Below are 24,890 nucleotides of genomic sequence, written 5' to 3'. Positions count from 1 at the left end.
TTGATGTCACAATGTTTTCGCGCCAAAATGACGTAATTCGTACTCTTTGCTGAAGCTCCTAATGAAACTTAAGCAAACCAATCGACGCATGCGTTGTATTTTGTTGTGTTGTAATGATTCTACTACGTCATCAGCTATGGTCGTGTCAGAGTTGTACGAGAGAGAACATACGCATGCGCAAGTTAGCCAGTTGTGTACGTCTTGTCGCAAGCGAAGCTACGGAAAAATTTAGGAAGGATATTTATTCATTATAATCCTTCCCATCCATAATACAATTTCTCACAGGATCTTCTAAAAAGGATACAATCGCTAATTACAGATAAGTTTATCGTTTTCCTTACGTTATTGTTCATAACTTTTGCCCCATTTATATAGAAACAATTAAAGTATGTCATCCGAATCATTAACCGATGACGAGCACGCCGTGTCTGAATTTTATGAAATCAGCGCGCCGCAACGGCCTGATAGTGCTCCCACTAGCGGTGACTCACGTTTATACTCATTGCTTTCGGCTATGGAGGCTAACATGTCAGAAACGAATAAATATCTGAAAGGTATATTTGACGAGCATAATGCCGCCAAAAAAGCGACCACGTGCGTCTATTGAAAACAATGAATTATTGATAATAGACGAAGCCGAACAAGGCGAACAGCATGAGCACTCGGCCCCAAAGAGGGCAAAAATTGCCACAAAGTCTGGGCACAATTCTGACGGCAATGACCGCTCATTTGACCAGCAAAGTCCTGAGTCTGAAAGTACTGAGGGAAACTCTGAGATTGTGCATGAATCAGACGATACTTTGAGTTTATTCGGAGGACCAGAAATTGATTCAGAAATTGAAAACACGGTCGATAACGATGATCTTATTTCTGAAATTGCTCAAACACTATCTTCTAAGGAGCAAACCGGGCCCCCCATTTCAGAAAAATTGGCAAAAATCATAAACGCCAAGCTTAGCGAAAATTTTGACGTTACCAAATTAAAAGAAATTCTTAATAAGTACCTCGACCAAAAAATTGCGAGCAAATGTATGTGCCGAGAATAAATCAAGAAATATGGCAAAAAATGAAGCCATTTACTAAAAAAGGGGATATCAAAATGGCGAATCTACAAGATTCCACCATCAAAGGTTTATCAGGGCTTGCTTGTAGCATTGACAACCTTTTACAATGCAGGGAAAATAAGACAATTCCAAATTATAGAGCTCTTATACCAACACTGCTTGATGTAACTGCTTTATTTGGCCATGTATGCAAAGAACTTTCATACAAGCGCAAAGAGGCAATTCGGCCCATACTTCATCCTGATTTTAAACCGCTCTGTGCAAGGACTCGCAAAGTGGGCCCTCTTTTGTTTGGGGAATGAGAGTAATGAATCTTATACCCAATCCAGGCCAACGGGCACAAACTATTTTTACAAAACGGTTTTCATCAACCCAATCACAGGCACGCAAGCCTTTTTTATACCAACAAGGGAGGGCACAGTTCCCTCCCAGAAAACCCCAAACATTCACAAAGAACTAGAGTTATTAAAAAATCAGGTAACACAATTTTCAGAATTTGTTGAGCATGTACTTAAACCTTATTTTACCAGAAAAGTTAATTCATTTCAGGCTGGTCCAATTAAACTATGCCACAATGAATGGGCAAAGCTTACTACAGACCCCGATATTCTTGAGATGGTTTCAGGGGCAAAAATTTCTTTTAAAGGTTTTAAACCAGTTCAGCACCAGTCTCCTCCTCACTCTCTTCCTAAACAAGGAAGAAGCGAAATCGATGAAGCTATTCAGGCATTGAGAGATAAAGGAGTAATTATTCCTAGTAAATTTGATTCTACTGAATTTGTATCACCTATCTTTACCACTCCTAAAAAGGATGGTGGTGTCCGCCTGATTTTAAATTTAAAGAAACTAAATGAATCGGTCGAAAACTTTCATTTTAAGATGGAAAATATCCACACTGTACTTAAACTTATCACAAAAGATTGCTGGATGGCCTCTTTAGATTTAAAGGATGCCTACTATAGCGTACCTGTCCATCCAGAATCTCAAAAGTTCTTAAAATTCCTTTACAAAGGAAAATTTTACCAATATACAGCATTTCCTAATGGCCTCTCCTCTTGCCCGAGGAAATTTACTAAGCTACTTAAACCAGTTCTGGCCACATTACGTGTAATAGGTCACATTGTCATTATATACATCGATGATTTACTCCTGGTAGGCTGTTCCTATGAAAAGTGCCTTGACACAATTATACAAACCTTAATTTTATTAGAGAAGCTCGGTTTTGTCATTCACCCATTGAAATCTGCATTTATTCCAGTACAAGAAATAACTTTTCTTGGTTTTTTAATAAATTCACGAACCATGACAATTCAACTTACCAATAGTAAAAAAGAAAAATTGCTCTCCCTTATTAAAGCAATTCTAGCGCCCGCTAAAGTTCGGATTAGAAAGGTGGCTCAGTTAATTGGCCATATAGTATCAAGACTTCCAGCAGTGGAATTTGGACCGCTTTACTATCAAGCTTGAGAAAGATAAAACTTTAGCATTATCACAAAACAAAGGCAATTTTGAATCGTTTGTGATTATTTCCGATGAATCCAAAGCAGAGTTGAAATGGTGGCTAAAAAATTTAAAGGACTCTTTTAAATACATTCTATCTATACCAGATGGTAGACAATAGTACTACAGTGTTTGTCATAAACAATATGGGCACTAGTCATAGTGTCATGTTAAATACTACAGCATTAGAAATCTGGGAATTTTGCATAATACACAAAATCAAAATATCTGCCGCACATTTACCAGGGTCAAAAAATGTAATTGCGGATAAAGAGTCAAGAAAATTGTACCGTGAAGGTGAATGGAGGTTAAATCCCGTTTGTATCAAGATTGCCATGAGCAAGTTTAATTTCCAGCCTGAAATTGACTTATTCGCTTCACGACTAAACAAACAGTTTAATCAATACTGCTCTTATCGACCAGACCCTGAGGCAACATATATTGATGCTTCTCCATCCCGTGGAAAAACTTAAACTTTTATTGTTTCCTCCTTTCAGCTGCATCTTACAAACTGTTCAAAAATTCTACAGGAAAAGCCACTGGCATTTTGGTAATACCAAATTGGCCAACACAACCTTGGTATCCCCTAATCGAACCAATACTTTTACAACCTCCTCATGTTTGTCCACCGTCGCAAAACCTGCTCAAACTACCAGCTGCACCAACAGAAGTGCATCCACTAGTAAAAAAGCTAGAGTTGAAAATATGTCTTGTGTCAGGCAACAACTTACATCAATAGGTGTCTCTCCAAGTTCAGCAGAGATAATCATGGCCTCTTGGAGAAAGGGAACAAAAACCCAATACCAAACTTATATAACTAAATGGAGTCAATTTTGTGTTGCTACAAAATGTGAATTTTTTAATCCCTCTATTACCACAATCATTCAATTTTAACTAACCTTTTCATTCAGGGCTATCTTACTCTGCTATAAATTCTGCACGCAGTGCATTATCTGCCATAACCCAGACCAACAATCGAAACAAATACAGCATTAATATGATGCAGCATTGATATAAAACATCATATTGCTATCATATGACAAATATTCCAATATGCATTCTAGTAATCAATGTATAACATAATTCACACAATGTTTGTGACCTACCGAGCCTGAAATCTCTATGAACTTTGCAATTTACTTTGCAGTTGTATTTTACAGTTCCTTTATAGCCATATCAGTCCAACGGACACAAATAAAAAACTAAAAGAAAAACCAGAAGAGGAAGTACCGAAAATCTTCAAGAGTCTTGCTTACCCCTTCACCATTCATAAAACATCATTATCCAATGTTGGCTCACCTCACACATGGCCAGTGCTCCTTGGTGCACTTCACTGGCTTATGGAACTTGTCAAGGTTGAATTTTGTACAAATTGAAATTGAAGATTGATGAGTTTGCCCAAACATTTTAAAGCGTGATTTCCTTTCCTTCTTTTTTTTTCAGTTGGCTCAAAATGTTAATGACACCATCGACGAATGTCTGTTTCCCATGAATGATGAGGACAAGGTAAGTTCTTATCTCTATCAAAATGTCTTTGCAGTCTGAATGCCATAACATGTGATAACATGTGTTTCAAATGTACCTAGTCTAATATGGCTGTGACAGTCATAGATATATGGGATGTTTATGCTTGATTTTCCAATGAATTGTATTAATATACCAAGCAATTAAGCGAAATGTAAATGTTTGACATGATAGGGCAAAACCTGCAAAGTATCTTCAGAAAATCTAATCTAAACCAAAACAACCACTACTAAATCATTCCAGATCCATCTCTGTATTCAGCAGATGTTTCTGCCACTGTTAATGTCTCACTATGTACACCTTTGTCTTGTTACCCCAGTTGTATTTTGATTACCTTGAGAAAGCGTACGAAGCGTTTATTTACGGTCAAGACTTAGATAATCTGGATGAGTACACAGAAGCACTATATGAAGAACTGAGTGAGTGAAGTTGTCATTGCATCAATTCCTGTAACCTTTGGTAGTGACCTACAAGATTTATGCATGTATCTGTTTCTATTAATGTAGGAAACAAGAATGCTCCACTTATTGCTGGTAAATGTGTATTGTTGAAAAATTATGTGCATCGTCACTTTGTAATGTACAATTTTATGATTTTCATATTCCAGAAAACGAAGAGCTGAGTCACGAAAACAAGCTACTGGAGGAAGAACTGGCGAGACTTGAAAGTGAACCGGTAGGAAAGATATTGTGTCGTGAAATTTTGAGAACTTCAAATTGCTTATTTCTAAATGTGAGTGTGAGCAAAATAATCGCAAACGGTTGGGTACTTTTACGTACATGTGTGAACATTTTGGAAAATCGCTCATATAAATTGTTCAGAGCCAAAACTTTGGCCACTGGTGAAGCTCCATCACTGTGAAAAATTACTGTGACATAATTTATGACATAATTTGGCTCGATCCTAGGAATGGCTCGGTTTTCCGATTTTCATTCAGATTATTTGGCCAAAAATCGTACTGTGATTTTTCTTGCACGGAGCTTCATTTGTGCAAAATTAATTTAAAGGATTTTCCACAAATGTTCCCATACACGTTCATCCCTTTAAAGGTGCATCTTGTTAAAGTGAGCTACGTGTTTGAAATTTGTCATTCATCCTTTTTGGTAGGGGTGGGTTGTGGTCGCCCACTTTTATAAATACATACTTTTGTATTTCATATTATCTTTGAAATTACCCTCCCCTTTTACCTCCCTTTATCTCCATCTTTTCACAGTTGATAGATGTGTAGCTAACAGTCTTAACATATTCATACTTAACCTAGTCAAAGCTTGAAGCATTAGTGGAACAAAAGAGAACACTAGAGCTCGACAAGTAAGAGAAGATTTACCGTGATGTTGCTTCCACCATGTACGTTGTATTAATTTGTGGAAACATGTACTGGGGATGTTGTCGATTCTTAGGACTAAATTCTACACCTACATCACTGATCTCGAGAAGCATCGTCTCAAACTTGAGGAAAGAAAAATTCAGAACGAAGAAGAATTGAATGATCTCAGTAAGTGCAGTGTGGTGTCTTGAGGCATCCTCTTACACTTGCGTAGGGTGAACTACCCCTCCAATGTACAAGCCCTATCCTGAGTATGTCCAGTTAGGTCACCCCAATCGTGAAACTCAACTCACTTTCACAGAAAAACCCTACCGCTTATACGCTGACCCTTAGATAAGCCCATTTACTTGGGTAATGTTTATAGATCACTTCAGTACGTACGTACGTATAATATAGTCCATGCAATACTTCTGCCTCCCCCCCTCCCCCGCTATATTAGCGTCCATGTATAAGTCCATTTGTAAATTATGCGAACGCTAAGGGTAGGGTATAGTACTTATTTTCTTCTGACAAAATATATCGACTGACCGAAGTTTACTTTGAGGAGAAAGTAATTATGAGCATGTTTCATTTTGACTGTTACGGGATTTCATCATGAATTTTACTTCAAATAATCGTGATATTTTCATTTTTTATGTTACCTCAATTATGTAAAGATTAAAATCAACAGAAGTAGAGTTGAAGCGTGAAGAAGAATATTCTTCTTTGCTCGTCAGCTTTATATTTCATGCGTTATGAAATATAAAGCATGAAATATAAAGCTTACGAGCAAAGGAGAATTTTAGAAAAACTCCATGAAAGAAGAGATACGCTGGATGAAAACATATGGGCGACCGAAATGAATTATGCGCGCAGATACGAGCAGGTATATTTGAAATTTACTGACAACAACCACTGGCGGGAAATTTATATAGGGGTTAATATCGAGGTGCCTTCTCCCTATAGCATGAGATTTCCCATCACATTCTATCCAGAACAAAAGTTGCAAACCAGTCAAGGTTTAACACCGTAATAGTACAGAACTCTATCAAATAGTCATAGTTAAGAACGACAGAAGGTGTACATTATTGTATTTTTGTTGTGTTGTAATGAATTAAAAAAAACTCGTGGTTTTTATTGAAATGCCAAATCGTAAAAGAGCTTGCTTTCCTCGCATAGAATCGTGAGCTCAGCTGAAAACGCCTGTGGCAATGATTACGAGCTGCAGTTGAGCGGTTGAGCGGTAACATCAGCCGCACTAAGTGCACAAATCATATGTGATTCACAGGACGCTTTACAATACGAAAACAACTATCTCAAACGTGTTTTCGACAAAAACAACTATAACTCTGACTTTATCAAGCGCAACACGTACAAACCCAACGAACCCAACGAAACGAACAACTCAGTGACAACAGCAACGATACCTTACATCAAAGGTACGTCTGATAATATCTCGCGTATCTTACGACCATACAACATACGTGTCGCACATAAACCAATCACAACGTTACGACAAGTACTAACGAACATAAAGGACAAAGAACAACCCAACGAACGACAAGGTGCAGATTACAAAATAAACTGCTCCGACTACCACGCCTCCTATATCGGGGAAACTGGCAGGAACTTAAACATAAGACTTACTGAGCACAAACGAGCTACTAAGAAACACGACAAAACTAATCACATTGCCGAACATCACCGAATGACAAAGCACAACATTGACTGGGACTCGGCAAAATGCATCACTTACAGTACTGACTATAGACAACGGCTTACATTAGAAAGTTGGTACACCAACTAGAAACAAACCCCCCTGAACAGATCACAGCAATTACTGGCACCTTACAAACGACTTATTCACAATACAAACAAACGATCAACTAAAAAACATCACACTTCAAACTAATTCACAATGACAATACACAATTGACACCCACACATTACAACTAAAAACGTCACACCTATATCACACATCACAACTAAAAATAAAATATTTCACTTCACACTAATCCACAATGACAATACCCATTTCCTGCACACACAATACACTGACGTAAGAACCAGACAACAAATACGGCTAACCTGACGTTTACTCCTCTTTTGACTCTGAAGATGACTACCGCTAAGGTTGTCGAAACATCAGTCAACAACAACAAAAACAGTCCTTCTCAGGACTTTATTAACCTGGACGATCATCATTTACAAACTTATAGTTGACTCTCGGGCCCCTTCTGATCATCCAAAACACGCATATCAGATGAGAAAACTAAAATTGTTCATAGAAATTACAAGCAAGCCACATGAAATGCTTTTTCGAGTTGATTTATACAAACAGCCAGTGTATCCCCTTAAAAGAATCTGTGACAACTGTTCTTCTATTTGAATAGGTAGAATAGCAAAGTGGAAAAGTTGAATTTTTAGGAAGGCAATATATTTGCTCCAGTAAATCATTTGCCAAAGAACATGCTTTTGAGGGGTTTTTCGGAAAGGCTTCAAATGCAAATTGTACAAAGCTTGTAAAACCGGTTGCTAGTTTTCTCTTCCAAAATTCTCTTCTTTTCCCAATACTGCTATACAAAGTACTATCTTTCAAAAGAACTTAACTCTACATATCATGAATATATGAATACGAGCCTCCTCCCCCCAGTTAACAATCTTTCTACGCCCATGCTCGTCCAATTTCTCAACATTAAACAGTTACATTCGCTCTTTAACACTGGTTTGCGCATGCACAGTGCTGTATCTTGTACAACTTCCATTTGTAACTGTTGACTCGTAGAATTCCTTCTAATTTGCGTTATAATCTTCTACGTTGCGTACAATACACTGCTGTGTTGTAGCATGTTTGTAATTAATAAAATGCTTTACATTCACTTGTCATCTAAATATTATATTAGGGAGCTTTAGCACGAGTACGGCTACGGCTACGTGTTTTTGTTGTCGCAACAATGTTTTCGCGCCAAAATGACGTAAGTCGTACTCGTAGTCTGTGCTAAAGCTCCCTATTATTTTGTTACGTGCGTCATTTTTAGGTAAGTGAGCTTGTCATGGCATATTTACTCTTTAAAAAACATGATTACAACGAGTGTGGTCTCACTCACTTATTCTTCTTGTTTTTTGTTATTTTTTATCTATATTTTAAAATTTTCATACTCCAGGTGTCAAGTTTACTACGAAAGGCTTACGAAAATCGTTCTGTGGCAGATACAAACTGTAACGATCGCTCGTCGAGAAGTCACTCTGTCTTTCAACTAAAACTCGTCGGGAGTAATGAGATTACTGGGGAACTAAGTCAAGGCAGGATTATGCATATTTATGTTTTGTTTTCAGTTTAAGAATTTTTGAAATAGTTCGTCATATTAGAATATGGATGTTGACTATCGACTTAGTTCTATATGATTAGTCCAGCTTTTATTTTGCTTTAACACGTTTCCACGCGGTAAAACAGGGACTGCGCAGCGAAATCAAATCTGGAGGGTTGGAAAGCCTGTTTTCCACTAGGCACGTGTCGTAACCTATCATAGCATGCGCCCTGTTACGTTTTGCTACGATACGTTACGATACGTGGCTATTGGAAAACAGGCTTAAGACATATATTAACTAAATATACTACGTCTTACCTTGCCTTTAATTTAGCTAAAATGTATAAATGTTAGCAAAAACTTTATCTGGGGAAAAGTGGGTGTGTGTGCTCTAGTCCCCACTCTCTTTGGCGCCGTGGCTGTAAATGTCTCCTCGATATTTATTATATATTCAGTAGCAAAAGAATCTGCAAAATTGTTATCTATTGTTTTGCGATGACGATGAGCTAAATTTTTTCAGGGGTATTGAGTTTGGTTGATCTGGCGGGTTCTGAAAGAATAAGTCAATCCAGATCAACAGGATTAAGACTTAAGGAAGCTAATCACATAAACTAGAGCCTCACACATTTGGGTATAGTCTTCAACTTCTTGGCTAAGAAGGTAAGCATATACTTACCTTATGATGGATGAACTTGAATTCATTGACAGGAGATATGATTTTTGTATTTTATTGATTAACGCTGTGCACAATGCGATTTTAAACATTACATAAATATAAGAAAAATGCATACATCTGCAACAATAGACCGTTCTTTGAAATTCCAACAATAAAAATTTGCATGTTTAGATTATTTATTCCAGAAAATAAATGTTTGCGTCTGTTTTTAAATTTACTCAATCATACGTAGCTATACTGTGTAGAGAGATGATAGTCAAATAAATTATAATACATTTTAGGCTAGTCACGTGCCTTATAGAACCTCGAAATTAACTCATTTGTTGCAAAACTCTCTTGGTGGTAACAGTAAAAGGTTGGTATTACTGAATATATGTGTATCAGATTTTCATCAATGTACACACGTCATTGTAGATGACATGAAGTATTAACATGTGTTAGTTGTGATAATTAGTGTATGTAAATAATACATTCATATTTCAGTTTGATGTTCGTGAATGTTTCTCCTCGCGAGGACTCTTTCCAGGAAACCCTATGTTCACTTCGATTTGCCACTCAGGTATGATTCGTATATATCATAGCATGATTTCGAGTGCAATTCGGGGAAAACATGCACGAGTGAGTTTTTCAAAGACTATCGAAATTGCACAAGTCTGAAGGACGAGTGCCTGTTTTTCCCAAATTGCACGAGAAACCATGCTATTACTTATTAATAAAGTACATGAAAAAATTTCTCAATCCTGCCGGCAAGTTGTAAATATCGACAAACTCGTATTTTTGAATTCCGTGAAATATTACTTTTCGCAACACCATAGCTTCCGCACACGCAGCTAGAACAAGGTATCTACTTTTAACAGTGTTCATGTGTTCATACAGAAATAATTTGAAAACGGTGAACTGTAAGCTCGTTCGCCAAAGCATGAGTGTATGATCTATGAAGTAGAACATATATTTAGCATTTAATCTATTGTTGTATTTTCTCATGCTATGTCATTAGGCTGCGACTACAGATATTTTTCATACGTCAATTTCTACGTGAGAAAGTGAATCTCATTTCATTTGGTTATAAACTATATATGTATGTTGCAACTAGCATTCAAGTTATTGTTTTTGGAAATTTAACGTAAATTGTAACAGTGAAATCTGCACAACAATATCATCAGGCATTAATATTTCACTATTGGCTGATTTCTAAAGGACATGACATAAGCATCCGCATAAACGTAAACTTAAAAAAATATTTAACTCAAAGAAGAACAAATGAAGAATTGAATAAAAATTCCACGATGTCTTTGTTCTTGTAAACATTTTAGTAAGAGTAACTAAAGTCTTTTCGCTCATGTTCATTCCACTGTTGTAAAACATGCATAAACGTTTTAGCACGCTGCCTTACCCTACACTTTTATTCCATCAAAATCGCCATTTTCCATTCATTGATATTCCGTGTGAAAACTTTAAGAAATAACTTACAAGAAATTCCTCTGCAGTACAAAAAGTGTGAAGTTCAAAGTAATTATAAATGTCTTATAATACAATGATATCAAACAAAAATATTTCCACTCGAAGTTCAGGCACAAAAATAGAAAATTTACTATAATATACATATACAAGGAAGTTTCTTTACGAAAACAATAAAATCCATAAAGACAAAAAATGTTTTCATATTCTTAAAAATTATTTATCAGGATTAATGGCACAATTTCACAGAATACATACGTCAGTTGTTTTGCCGTAATAGTCAATCTGATGAATGTCGCGAGCTAAACCAAAGTCTGCAATTTTCATTACTCTATCTTCACCAACTAAAATATTCCTGGCAGCAAGATCGCGATGAATACACTACAAAATTATTGGTGGTGTAAGGGTAAATCATCACACCAATGCTTATATAGCTGTACAGTGATATAGTTCAATCTAAAGCCACCTTTCTTCCTGACAAATATTCCATTCCACGAGCAATTTGATAACTGAAGGAGACGAAATCCCTAAAGCACAACTTTTCTTCTCCTTCTATTGGAATGGTCTCTCCGTTTCGGTCAAGTCTTCTTTCACGAAGATATTCTCGTAACATATGATTTACGACAGTGTTTTTTGTTAAAACCGCCGATTTTTGCACATCGTTTGAAAAAGTGATGTGCAATTGTTTTCAATTTAGCTAAAACGATGTGCAAATTACACATTGCACACCGTTATTTCGCACACTGCATTAAGTCATCAAACAAGGTCTCACATGTACATATCTCCTTACCCTCGTAAAGTAGCAACATGAGTCTGTGTGTTGCCATTCACTTCAAAAACCCTGACACTGCGATATGACGAGCAAGTTGCATAGCACGACCAGATTTACAGGTGACCGCCCCAATGTAATGTTTCAATGTTTCGTCGTAAGTTCCTAACAGAGAAAAGCAATTATGCATTTCAAAAAACCAAAATCATTCAAAATACATACTTCTTGCATTTCTTTTTCTTTCATCACAACGTTTCCTTGAAGTTGGTGTTTCTGTCACTCCAATCATTTATATTAAAGGACATTGGCAACGAAAATTTTTTTTCATACGTTTATTATAGATTGCTATTGAATACTTTAATCTCGTGTTTTTGCGTCTCTTTTGAATTTTGCTGTTGAGAAAGTTTGAATATAGTTGACCTGATGTGCTTCATTTACAATGAAGCAAATCACATCGGCACATCACTTCCGTCACATCGTTTTTCACTTTAAGATGTTTTTCACGAGATTTCAATTTCGAAAAATTCGAATAACAAAATCGATGAAAAGCAACAATTCACAAGAAACTAAAAAATAGAAGAAAAAACTATGAAATCAATGCTGTATTTCTTGAAATAGATAATATTATAATAACAACTATCTCACTTCACAAATCAATTCAGTTTCTATTCGACGCTGTTTTTCTTTTTTGATCTTCTCATCCTTTTGCCTTGACGATGTAGAAATTTGTTTTATGATTAGGATAATTCAATTTACTGCATGGATAACACGGTTGACTATATAGATAATATGGTTCACGACATGGATAATACGGTTGACTATATGGATATTACGGATCACTACATGGATAAGACGGTTGACTGTATGGATAACAAGGTTGACAGTATGGATATGGTTCACTACATGGATAACACGGTTGACTGTATGGATAATATAGTTCACTACATGGATAACATGGTTGACTATGTGGATAACACGGTTGACTATATGGATAACACGGTTGACTATATGGATAATACGGTTCACTACATGGATAATACGGTTTGCTACATGGATAACAAGACGGCTCACTTGATAGATTATACGGTTCAATACATGTATAATATGGTTCACTAAGACTAAATGAATGATATGGTTCACTAAATGGACAATACGGTTTACCACATGGATTATATAAAGTCCACCATATGAAACAGGGTGACTTTTGGATATGTAAATTTATAGAACTTTACTTGCAAAGTAATTTTGTCTCATGTTGAGCTTGCGCTAATGTTTGAAATTGCTCCTGAAGTTCTGTTAATTGTGAAATGAAATCCTGTAATGAACGAGCCTAGGAAGATATGGGATAAAAGAGAAGATAAAGAAGTAAAAATTTGATGGAAAATGGGTTAAAAGTTAAGCAACAAACCGGACCCGTTCAATATTGTTCTGATTGTATTCAATTTTCAAGTTGTCTAATGTCGTTCACGATTCATTGACTGAAATGAAACGATTTTGAATCAGACAATTTCAATAAAAAAACTTTGAATATGATAAAGTTTAATGGATCTTTGAGTACACCACATGATAGATTGAATACACCCCGTGATAGATTAATACATCACGTGATGGATTGAATACAACACGTGATAGATTGTTTACCGTAAAAACGTGTCACATATACACAAAGTTACAAAAACTTACTCTTACTTCAATCTTATTATGGGCAACTTCCAACTCTACTTCTTTATCATTTTCTCGTTTGACACACTCATCCAGTTGATGTTTTGTTTGTTTTAATTTTTCTCGTAATTTCTTAATCCTACCATCCATCTCTTCTTTTCGCTTTTAAACCAAACATTTTCCTCTTTCAAAGAGTTTTTTAGCTTCACTATTTCCTGAAAATCTTTGCGCATCTAGAAGAAATAATTATTTGTTTATTTTTTCATGAAAAAAATGAACAAAAAATTGGAATCAAATGATGAGTAATCGACGCTGTTTAGTTTGATCAACGTCATACGTACGTAGACTTAAAATTTATTGAGTATCCATTTTTACCTTACCAATTTCCTTCTTATGATTCTTCTGAATTTCTTTTATTTCAGAATCATATGTTTTTCTAACCTTGTCGATTTTCGTCTCCATTGTAACAGCTTCCACTTCCATCTCGCGTTTAACGTTCACATCTACATCTACATGTACATGTACATGCACATCTACATTTACACCTGGCATTCTGATAATGTCGAAACATGTTTGCTCTCAAATAAATCGTCGTTTTTCTCAAGTGTTTTTTAAAATTGCTTCTAATTAGAAATTATGGTAGAACGAAAATTGTCATGTTAAGGATGTGTCAAATATAGATTTAATAAAATACAAATATGTTTGCAATGTATTGACTATACCGCAGCTTTATCTATTTACTGCATGTTCTATTATTGAATTCATTATTCATGTATCTACAATCACCATCTTTATTATATTTAGTTCCACGTACGAAGTCCTCAAGATCTGAAACTTCGTATTTCATTGAGAGACAATAAAAATCGTTTGTTTGATAAATTTACGTCACTTGAAATTATTTGGACAAGCAGCAGCTATGATATGGCTTCATATTGTTGCTTAAACAAACATCTTTCTCCAAGTATACACGCCATACATACGAGACCATTATGTCCGGAACGTAAAGCAAGAAGTTCTGTGTTTAAACAAGATAATGGTACAGCACGAACAATAGGTGTTAGTAAAGCTATTTTAATGTTTTTTGTTAATCTTGTAACGATGTTGTCGTCTGTATAATTTTTTTCTTTTTCATCTTTTGATATTGTACGTAAGGTCTGTGACCAAAATGCGAGACGTGTTAAGAAGATAATGACAGACGTTACATCAAATATTACGGTAAAATAGAGAATCAGTTTATAGTTTGAAATACTTACATCGATACCATGTTCTTTCCAATCTTTAAGGTCTTGACAAACTTTTTTAGGTTGATTGAGCAATCCACTCTTCCCTCTCCAATAGATTTGTTTGTGTAAGTACTATCGATGTTTTTCCAGTCATCATTATTTGACCAAGCGTTTACGAGAACTGCTATAGTTGTAGCAATGTCGAGAGATCGTAGAACTAGAAAAAATAACAAACTGTGCGATGTATCCACGATAGTTTAACTTTGCAACTTTGTTATAATTTTCACTAACTTTTCTTGTCATTTTTTGTAAACGAGTCAAGGTTGTAGTTAGTGCATGGTGTTATTCAAGTGAATGTCTCTTCATTATGTATTTCATGTTATATCTACGTAAGATTCTTTAATATTTTATTAGAAAATATCTTTAAATAATCCAATAACCATTATTCATTTACCGCATGTAACATTGATTTATATGTCAAACATTTCATCGTCAGATTCATAAAATAAGAGTATTCTGCGCATTTCTACGATGGAAACGAAATAAAAAGTATACGCAACATTGGGTATAGTTTATGGTTTACACACCAGTTCACGTACGAACAGGTATACCTGCTCTTTTCATATGTATTTGCATTAAAATATTAAATTTTTTACAAAAAACAGCAAGTAAAAACCTACCTGTCATTTACTTTGTAGTTTTCTTCTTTTCATATGTAAAAGAAATTAATACGTACTTGCAGAAAGATAGCATGATTAACGTCCTTTCATGTGACAAATTATTACAATGAAAACCAATCATATTTTCTTAGCAAAATATCTTGTTGTCTGTTATTTCATTATGTGCTCTTTTTTAATGTTATTTCCCTTCTTTTTAAGTTTAAGTTTATGATATGTATGTAACAAAACCAAACAGTACACTGACATTAGTCGAACAGTCTACTCTTGCTTTACAGTGTCCCTAGTTACCCATAGCAAGCCATCCACAGTTATCCAGCAGTATTCTAACTTTCTTTATTATTTCATTTTGTTTTTTCAATCAATATGTTTCGTTCGTTCATACGTTTTTCTAGAGCTTTTTTTCTCTTTTCGTTTTTGTGTTGTCACCAGTTTATGTTCTTTTACGATATTTTTTTTAGTTTGTAGATCTCAAACATGTGTTCTTTGTATGTTGTTGCTCATGTTATATTCCATGATATCTTGTTTTCTCTAGGCTTAGCTTGAACTGTTTCATGAAAGAACAAGTGCACTTATGATAAACGTATGGAACGGATCGTACACACAGGAATGATACTTTCAGCAATAACTGTTGAAACAACTTTCCAAGTCTGAATCGTGCTTACCGTTTTATGGATTTTTTTATCATCAGGCTGTAAACCTTTCTTGTTAAAATTATCCTTCAGTGTTTTGTAGGTTTCGTGCACTGTTTGATTAGTTTTGTATCTTTTCTAACCGCATGTAGAAGTTTCGTGTCGAATTTTTGTGAAACTGATTTGATATTTTGAAACTGATAAACTTTTTCATCATATTTCCTTCCAGGGCTATGTTTAAACACAATGGGCTATGTTTCCTTCCAGGGCTATACTTAAACACAATTAAATTGTAAAATAACCAGAAAACTGGTCGATAAGTCTTTCCCCATTTCCTTCAATCCTGTTGAAACATTCTATCAGTATACGACCTTCAGAATAATTTATATAATGGATGACAATTTACTATAAAGGAATAACAATTTATACGTACCAGTTGATATTAATAACGTATTAAATCTCACTTCATGGTAGAGTTGAGTTCATTCCCAATTTGAGTGTCTAGTGTCTACCTATTTTGCTGCGCACATGACATGGATGAGATGTTTTTATCGGTTGACTTATTTTTCGAAAACACATACAGCGAAAAAGTTATGTTGATTTCAAGGTTCTGTTGAGCATCGGTTCTTTAAAGTATCCTAACAAAATGGCCGCTTGGACGTTACACGAATGTTGAACGATTTTGAAAATAAGGATTTTCCTCATCCAACAAGGCAAAAATTCCATTGTTTTTCCACTCGCTACCCTCCCTATACATATACTTCCTAGAGCAAAGAAAATGCAAAGAGAAAATAGTTGTTTATCGGTATGGTCTGATCATAGGTGGCCCAAAAATCACATAGCTAAATTGTATAATTAACGATAACTCTCTCCCATTTCATTGCAACAGACCGTAACATTGAAACAGAAGTTTGCGGTGCGCGGTCTGTTACGATGAAATGAGGAGAGTTTAATGTATTTGTTTAATCTATTTAGCTAGCTAAATGATTTTTTAGAGACGCCTATGGTCTGATTGACCAATTGGAAAATCGGTCATATTACTAAGTACTATTTAATGCCTGACTGCCCTTCCCCCACCTCACCTTACCCCCCCCCCCAACGGTAAAATACTTTTGCATTACACAGATTATATCGCTTCAAATTTCAAACTCTATATTTTGCCATATTATTTTCTGACTTTAATATTCCACGTGAGAAACATTTTTTACAATGTTTTCTTTACAGAGCTTTCATCGTTACTTTCCAGCACATTGCTATCGGATTCTTTGTCATCTCCTTTACTGGCTTCATCCTCAGTCTTTTCCTTTAACTTTTCTTCTGTATGATCTTGATAGCTACAAAAAACAGATGATATAAATCATACAACAGCATAGATAAAGCAATTTTGCCCACGTAGAAGCCGAATCGTTAATACGCATTTAATAAACATGACAACGAATATTTCAACATCTTGTGTGTGATGTCATCTTTAGTACAGCTGTAAGGCTGGAAAAAATTGCTTTTGAGGGAACTATTTCCAGTTTTAGTAAAACACTACTAAAAATAGCACTTGAAGTTTAGAAAAAATATAAATAGTTTAAGTCACAATGAGCTACTTTAGCGGAAGATGAAACTTCGTAGTCACTCATAAAGCGACCCCACAAAGTGACGGACTAACGGTAACGTAGTAACGTACTTGCAAACAAAGTTATTCACAGCAACGAGCATTTAATGCGATGATATTACACAAGATACTAGCTTTAAAGACGTATAATAAAATAAGAGGTTTAATAAAACATCTATTTTAATTCATCTGTCTCTCATTACTGTTATTTTATAAAAGAAACAAAAGATGTTTAATGTTACATGTTTGTAAATGTAGATCGTCCAGGTTAGTATAGTCCTGAGAAAGACTATTTTTGTTGTTGACTGACGTTTCGACAACCTTAGCGGTAGTCATCTTCATTTGACTCTGAAGATGACTACCGCTAAGGTTGTCGGAACGTCAGTCAACAACAAAAAAAAACAATCGGTAAGGAGGGGAGGGTGAGGTTCGAAGTCTTGTTTGCAATGGGGAAGTAAAGAAAGGAATCATACTTGCTATTTATATTTCAACTAACAATGCTTTAATGGGATATTTTATTTGAAATCTACCATATCCGTGATTTGTTCTAGTTTCTTTCATATCTTAATATCATAGATATTAACATTACGTTGTTGTGATGTACTCAGGTATAGCAACAAGATAATCATTGTCTTCAATGTTCTACCAACTAAACTATAACAACAACATTGGACTATGATGACTTTTCAAAACACAGTTCTAGTTTCTTTCATACTTTAATATCATAGATAATAACATCACGTTGCTGTGATGTACTCAGGTATAGTAACAAGATAATCATTGTCTTCAATGTTCTATCAACTAAACTACAGGATTAACTTGATCATTGCCTTCAATGTTCGATCAACTAAACTACAAGATTAACTGTGGACTATAATATTTATAAAGAAAACTAGTGCTCCAAAACAATGTATCGGACAATATTCGCCTCTCATACCTTTCCTCTACATAAAGCCAAAAACATCGCTCCTTTAAACTCGGTGCTTTTCACTTTTTCATAAAAGCCATCCATAGTCTGAAAATACAATATTAGAACTAATTATTAATATATTATAGCACATCTGAAGACGATCTGAACGAATGAAAAATCTATCACCTCCGCAAACTCAACATTCCTTCGAGGTTCGATGAATATAGGTTTACGTTGCTTAAGTCTCGGCCAATTACTTTTGGTCTGTAAGGTATAGATAAAGAAAATGTATATGAGACGATGTGATCAATAATATCATATGATTTATGAAAAGCGATATCCAGGACCTTCCAGTTTTGAACAGCGACCTCAAGCGAGGTATAGGTTGGAAAAAACACCAACATTCCATCAGGGACAACCTGAGCAAAGTTTACTAAAGAAAAGAAAAATGTTAAAGTTAGAGTACTCTTAAATGTGCGCTTAAATTTAATGCTGTGACGAAAGAAATCTTTTAAAATGTTTTAAAGTAAAACATTATAATCCGACGTTTTACCGATTGATAGTGAAAAATAAGACAAAACAATTTATCAATGCTGCTAATTACTGTAAGTGGTGAATTATCTAACTATTAGTTGCCTTGATTTGGGAGACTTTCATTGCTGTTTAAGAATGCTAGTAATCCAGTTGTAGAATAAGAGTATTTAGTACTTAGTATACAACTATACATAATTTTATAATAGTATTGTTACTTTTTGAGAATCATTTATAAATTAGAAGTTACTGTAAAAACTGACTGATTTTCTTGCAGACCTTTTGCTTTTAATCTGCCGAGTTTTGTCACACTTATATAGTGCAGTAGGAATGTGTGTAAGCTTATTTCAAATATAATTGTGATCATTACTTGTAAGTTATATGATTTTACATCTGTTAGTCAATTCAGTAAACGTTGTGAACGTCTATATGATCATTTCGTACGTGACTTATGTTTACATGGCTTCAGCCTCGTCAAGACCCCCCACCCCTTCCTCTAAAAAATTTAGCCTTGGTCAGCACTGGTCTGTATCAATAATAAAGGTCGACGTCTTAAAAAGTAGAAAAAAACGTTTATTTACAAAGACTTTTTTGAATTTTGTACAATATGTTAAATTTATTCTCAAATTATTTTTTAATACCACCTTCGTGTCTTAAATGAAAAATAGAAATAAAAGTCACAAATTAATGCATGAATGGCTGGAATTTTAGTCCCCCAAGCTTTTAAATGCCAATCATTGATGTGTGAAAACAAAAATGCCAATTTACGCAAATTCCACTATAATTAATGCTATCCATGACAAATATTTAACACCTCAATAACAACCTGCACGTTTATTATGTCTAACATCTAATGGAAGCACAAGCAAGCGTTCGAAATTTTCTCTGTAATATGAAGTTTGCATTGCACTTGCCACAAAAATACAACATTTCCTTTGAAATTATTCGCTTTGCGCGGGGCCCTCAAAATCGCTGGGCTCCTGGCAACTGCCTTGACGCCCTCCTCTTAATACAGCCCTACTTCAACCGTCAATAAAAATTGTTTATAAATTTCACATGCAGAGTGGATATAAGCTTTTTGAAAATAGTGGATTGTTATTATTGTGTTTATTTTCTTACTAAAAAGATAATTTGCATTTTTGGGTAACTTTACTTCTTATTTATTGTAGGAAGGACTTTATGTTAGAAATACGAAACATACCGTTCGTCTAAACTCCAAAAATGGCGGGGTTTAGGAAGATTCTTTTGTTAAAATGTTTTCTTTCATTATTTGATTTATTTTTCTGTGAAAAACAACCTGATACTTTGAATGTTTTAAGCATCCTTCTTCCTTATTCTACGGCAGGCTCAGCTAACGTCAACTTTACTGTTTGGGCACAGAGTGGTTGCTATAAGTGGTTCGTTGAAATGAACATATTTGCACGTGTTTAATTTTATATATGACTTTCTATTGAGTCTTTGTTTATATGTATATTATGAAAGATGAAAGGTTTAAAAAACGGCTTTGATTAAGATGATATTATTCCCAATTTGTGTACTGGTAAAATTCCTTAGAATTAAGAAACATGAAAGACTTATAACGTATAATGTGATTTGATTTTAGGAGTTCTTCAAGACCAAAGATTGCCGAAATTCGACCTGTTATTGGTATTTCACCAAAGAAAAGTGAATTTTGTTTTTTTCCCACTAAATTATGCTTTAAATTATTCTGTGTACAGTCAGTGTGAATGTGTACATGAATGATAATGAATATAACGTCCAGCAAGACTAGTATTGATTTCTAAAAAGAAAGATTATTTATTTTTGTCATTAGGTCAAAATGACTGTAGTCAAAAGGCGATAGTCACATCACAGTCATCAAAACCTGAAAAGCAAACTGCAATAATTGTTGCTGAAGAGAAAGGTTTGTCAAATCTTGATGATTTTAAACTATTTGTGTCATTGTATGAGGGATTTTTCTAATAAAATTGAAATTTGATCATGTCTAGTAATAAATGATCTCTGTGACAGATGTGTGTTTACTTGACACTAAAATTAGCTATTTTCAGCTAAAACGATATCTTATATATTAAATATTTTATTTGGTGTGTGTAATCTCCTTAATTTCAAGAGAAAATGCAAATGCCAATTGTAATCTTGTAATTTGATGTATGTCATTGTCTAAATGTTTGTGTATTAATGAGGAAAGAGTAATTTCTCATTGTAACACAAGCACAAACATCTTGTATTAAAAAGATATATCTGCAATTTCAGCTGTAAGAGTGTCTCCCTTTCACTTCAATACATTTAAGCAAAGATCATGATTTTATCTGATTTTTTTTACTTTCAGTAACTTTCAATGTCATTCGTGCTGATGTATTCGTCAGCAAAATAAATCGTATTCAAATCCAAACTACAACACGTGAACTTTTACTGGGAAAATCACCAGAAGTTCTTCAAGTCTTCGCTTATGATGATACAGATAATTTATTTTCTTCAATTGATGGCCTTGTCTTTTACTGGCAACTTATTACTATTCCTGGATCTTTGGATGCCTCCAGCATATTAAGGTACGTAGTACAACTGCATCAATAATGTATTGTCATGTTAGATAAGTATAATGAGTGCTAAAAAATTTTTTTAATCACTTTGTATTTAGGATTGTCCCATTTGCTGAATCAATTTATGAAACCTCAGCTGCTATTTATGCTTTAGAAGCCGAGGTAAACTCTATGTTTACCACATTGCTGTTGTCGAAGTCGGACTTAACTCATGAAAATTGTTTATTTTTAGGGTTTAATGGGGCAGCAGTATCATTGTTGAAGGCCTAACAACAGGAACAGCACTGGTCAGAGCAAAATTAAGTCATCCAACCTTCCAGGTTTGCTAAATATATAAATTATCGTTAATGTATTCACAACTTACACTAGACAGTTTAAGTTGTCCCATTTAAAAATGATTTAGGCAATTTGTAAATTGTTGCGTTTATTGTAAATTTTGTGGGTTATGTAAAGGATCGTACTTCGTAGTACTTAAGTCTTTCTTGGACAGCTTTATGCACGTATGAAACATAGTCCATACGTCGTAGATCAATTCACAAATCTAACAACGAGCCAGACAGTGTTGTTTTCCAATGTGCAAACAATTCACACGTATTCAAGAATTCCTATGTTATATAGTTTGTTACGTATTTTGAGCGTTTAATGAATTCTTATTTTCCCTAAAATGGACGGATACGTACGTACGTCAGTCATAAAACATCCATAAAAAATAAATCGGGGTGTTGAATTGTGAAAGAGAAAAGTGTTTCAGATCAACTTAAATTAAAAGTCAAAGTTGGATTAAAGTTAAATTACAAGCTATATTTCTCCCTCTGGATAGCGCAATTTGATTTAAAAGAAGCAAAATTTTGTACATTGATTGTGTTCACGTTGTTGTATAATAAATATTGACGATACGTGATTTTAATTCTAAAACAAAAATGAAAGGATCACAGTCACAAAATCGTTCTGTGCTACATTTAAAATGATCGTTATATATAAGAACTGATTTATTTCATGATAATTGTGACGTTTTTCTCTATGATTTGCATTGCGAGCGTGCAGCTGATAAGTTTAATGAATTGACTTTTTAGGTGTTATCCTTTTAAAAACTTTAAGTCTTGAAATCAGTTATATCGACCAATTATTATAAGTCAAAAGATAAACGTTCTTTGAACCTGTGCAGTATCTTTTGATTTCTTTGTATCTTTTATGATAAATACTCGTACAAGAACACTTGCGATACATCGAGACATTTAAGCACTAGTTCATCGCGTGTTAACGTTTCATTGAGAGACTTAACTTGACGTCCAATATGTGCATGGCGTGCTTCTACATAACCATGGACATTACACTTTAGATTTTAAAGAGAAAATCGTTCAGCTTGCAAACCGTCGATTGTAAGACAAGAAGTGGTTATTTACACCATAAGCTTGTGATATGTTTTGTTCAAAATTTAAATTGAAGTCAATGGATGTTCTTCTCATAATACGTACTTGAATCAAAATTAAATGGGATTCAAAAGACTGTGTGTTTTTTACATTGTATTATCTTTGGATCCGTACTGTCAGTGCGACTTCTCTGCAATTTGCCAATAAATTGTTAGAAACTTTATGTTATTTTTGTGAAAAGACTAATCACGTGAGTTTTGTTTTTCGGAGATGAAAATTATAACGATGTTCGTACGTAGCTTATAAGCGTATTTCCTTTGTTATAAAAAAAAAGCAAAAATATCAATCTGAGAGCGTGAGTGGCGTTTCTGTATATATCTATTCTGTGCTCCTTACATAAGATAGGACATATAATAAATGCATACATAATTTTTTGTAATATAATATGCTAACATACCATTGTTGACATCAGGGGTCTCCAAAACTACGGCCCGCAGAGACACTTAAGAAAAATAATAGTATTATTAAACAAAATAAACTTTATGCAGAAAGTTCACGTTATGACGCAAGCCAGCTAGCAAGAGTGGCTCACGTCAATTTTTGTCCCAACTTCCTACTGAGACAGAATCTGTTTACATACCATATTACACTGCAGTAAGATGGCTAAGTTGTGAAAAAGTGCTGTCAAAGGTTTTTGAGCTAAGGAAGGAGCTATTTTCTTAACTAATGAAGCTTGTGTTATGTACTTCGTTTTATGTTTGTAAATGATGATCGTCCAGGTTAATAAAGTCCTGAGAAGGACTGTTTTTGATGTTGTTGACTGACGTTTCGACAACCTTAGCGGTAGTCATCTTCAGAGTCAAATGAGGAGTAAACGTCAGGTTAGCCGTATTTGTTGTCTGGTTCTTACGTCATTGTATTGTGTGTGCAGGAAATGTGTATTGTCATTGTGGATTAGTGTGAAGTGAAATATTTTATTTTTAGTTGTGATGTGTGATATAGGTGTGACGTTTTTAGTTGTAATGTGTGGGTGTCAATTGTGTATTGTCATTGTGAATTAGTTTGAAGTGTGATGTTTTTTAGTTGATCGTTTGTTTGTATTGTGAGTAAGTCGTTTGTAAGGTGCCGGTAATTGCTGTGATCTGTTCAGGGGGGTTTGTTCCAAGTTGGTATACCAACTTTCTAATGTAAGCCGTTGTCTATAGTCAGTAATGTAAGTGATGCATTTTGCCGAGTCCCAGTCAATGTTGTGCTTTGTGATTCGGTGATGTTCGGCAATGTGATTAGTTTTGTCTTGTTTCTTAGTAGCTCGTTTGTGCTCAGTAAGTCTTATGTTTAAGTTCCTGCCAGTTTCCCCGATATAGGAGGCGTGGCAGTCGGAGCAGTTTATTTTTTAAACTGCACCTTGTCGTTCGTTGGGTTGTTCTTTGTCCTTATAAATATTTCTTCCCGCCCATTAGACGAAACTGAAACGCGACTACTATCTTACGGACTAAAACATTCCATAACACCTAGACAAATCCCGACTGAGACGATAGTATCAAGTGTCGAGGCTGTCCTAGCGTATCAAAGAGACTTGTCAGAGGCAACAAAAGACGAGATCAGAAGCAGGATAGCCTCCACTTTACAATCGTCCTCTATACGCAGAGGCCGCGGAACCGGGGGGGCATTGGGGGCAAGTGCCCCCCCACTTTTTGCAACCGGGAAAAATGTGCCCTTTTTCATGGTATAGAAATGCCCTTGTTTTGGTAAAATTGGACTGAAGAAGTTTTTCTTAGATACAATTAGCCCCGAGAGTAGAACAAAGTCTGTCGGCATCATGCAAAATCAGCTATAGCTTAGTTTTTGATCTTGATTACCCAGATGGATCAAAAATCGCGTTTGTCGATTGGGGTTGTCTTTGCAGGCCTCCGCCCAGTAACTTAACCAATGAGAAGTCGCAATTTATGATCCACATGAGACTATAAATTCTACGGCAACGCATTGCTCCCGTCGTATTGTCTTTCAGGCCATTGGTCCTACAAAACTGTTGACAATTCATAATCATAATAATTGAAAATTTTGCGGTTTGAATCACTTCTAATCAAAATCATCATGCCTAGAGCTGCTAGGCGAAAACGAGAAAAGGAAAAGAGCT

At 34.9% G+C, this 24,890-nt stretch overlaps 3 protein-coding genes, 1 long non-coding RNA gene and 1 pseudogene across 4 annotated transcripts; 3 read left to right on the top strand and 2 right to left on the bottom strand.

Annotated features, from left to right (window-relative positions):
- Window positions 1-16,004, top strand: part of LOC124453907 — a 90,842-nt pseudogene extending 74,838 nt beyond the window's left edge.
- Window positions 3,472-5,873, top strand: LOC124453826 (kinetochore protein NDC80 homolog). Its single transcript, XM_047004675.1, has 7 exons — window positions 3,472-3,919; window positions 4,008-4,070; window positions 4,408-4,507; window positions 4,595-4,621; window positions 4,696-4,763; window positions 5,350-5,399; window positions 5,489-5,873. Exons 1-7 carry the CDS (start codon window positions 3,905-3,907, stop codon window positions 5,604-5,606), a joined length of 441 nt encoding a protein of 146 aa, XP_046860631.1. The 5' UTR covers window positions 3,472-3,904; the 3' UTR covers window positions 5,607-5,873.
- Window positions 10,889-11,438, bottom strand: LOC124453838. The gene is made up of 2 exons (XR_006951215.1): window positions 11,303-11,438; window positions 10,889-11,217 (listed from the first exon to the last, which is right to left on the bottom strand). It is a non-coding gene; the product is annotated as an uncharacterized LOC124453838 (long non-coding RNA).
- A 958-nt stretch (window positions 16,005-16,962) lies between the features above and the next one.
- LOC124453836 (regulator of telomere elongation helicase 1 homolog) lies at window positions 16,963-23,246 on the bottom strand. Its single transcript, XM_047004685.1, has 5 exons — window positions 23,211-23,246; window positions 18,660-18,745; window positions 18,499-18,576; window positions 18,340-18,417; window positions 16,963-17,125 (listed from the first exon to the last, which is right to left on the bottom strand). The coding sequence occupies exons 2-5, from the start codon at window positions 18,714-18,716 to the stop codon at window positions 17,105-17,107; spliced, it is 234 nt and encodes a 77-aa protein (XP_046860641.1). The 5' UTR covers window positions 18,717-18,745; window positions 23,211-23,246; the 3' UTR covers window positions 16,963-17,104.
- On the top strand, window positions 20,045-21,698 carry LOC124453830 (nuclear pore membrane glycoprotein 210-like). Its single transcript, XM_047004679.1, has 4 exons — window positions 20,045-20,240; window positions 20,447-20,508; window positions 20,657-20,746; window positions 21,616-21,698. Exons 1-4 carry the CDS (start codon window positions 20,065-20,067, stop codon window positions 21,651-21,653), a joined length of 366 nt encoding a protein of 121 aa, XP_046860635.1. The 5' UTR covers window positions 20,045-20,064; the 3' UTR covers window positions 21,654-21,698.
- Window positions 23,247-24,890: the final 1,644 nt, after the last annotated feature.

The sequence above is a fragment of the Xenia sp. Carnegie-2017 genome, unplaced genomic scaffold, assembly GCF_021976095.1.
Source record: "Xenia sp. Carnegie-2017 unplaced genomic scaffold, XeniaSp_v1 HiC_scaffold_26, whole genome shotgun sequence".
In the NCBI taxonomy this organism is placed as follows: Eukaryota; Metazoa; Cnidaria; class Anthozoa; order Malacalcyonacea; family Xeniidae; genus Xenia; species Xenia sp. Carnegie-2017.
This window is presented reverse-complemented; position numbering and strand designations above follow the sequence as displayed.

What these genes read in the sequence shown, in the direction of transcription:
- LOC124453826 (XM_047004675.1), top strand. An exon ending in CCATGAATGATGAGGACAAG is followed by an intron (nt 4,071 to 4,407) that starts GTAAGTTCTTAT and finishes TTGTTACCCCAG; the next exon opens with TTGTATTTTGATTACCTTGA. An exon ending in CGAGACTTGAAAGTGAACCG is followed by an intron (nt 4,764 to 5,349) that starts GTAGGAAAGATA and finishes TACTTAACCTAG; the next exon opens with TCAAAGCTTGAAGCATTAGT.
- LOC124453836 (XM_047004685.1), bottom strand. Translation starts at nt 18,716, where the DNA reads ATGTTGGTGTTTTTTCCAACCTATACCTCGCTTGAGGTCGCTGTTCAA. An exon ending in TCGCTGTTCAAAACTGGAAG is followed by an intron (nt 18,577 to 18,659) that starts GTCCTGGATATC and finishes TATACCTTACAG; the next exon opens with ACCAAAAGTAATTGGCCGAG. An exon ending in GGAATGTTGAGTTTGCGGAG is followed by an intron (nt 18,418 to 18,498) that starts GTGATAGATTTT and finishes TTGTATTTTCAG; the next exon opens with ACTATGGATGGCTTTTATGA.
- LOC124453830 (XM_047004679.1), top strand. Translation starts at nt 20,065, where the DNA reads ATGGCGGGGTTTAGGAAGATTCTTTTGTTAAAATGTTTTCTTTCATTA. An exon ending in CAGAGTGGTTGCTATAAGTG is followed by an intron (nt 20,241 to 20,446) that starts GTTCGTTGAAAT and finishes ATTTGATTTTAG; the next exon opens with GAGTTCTTCAAGACCAAAGA. An exon ending in TGGTATTTCACCAAAGAAAA is followed by an intron (nt 20,509 to 20,656) that starts GTGAATTTTGTT and finishes TTTTGTCATTAG; the next exon opens with GTCAAAATGACTGTAGTCAA.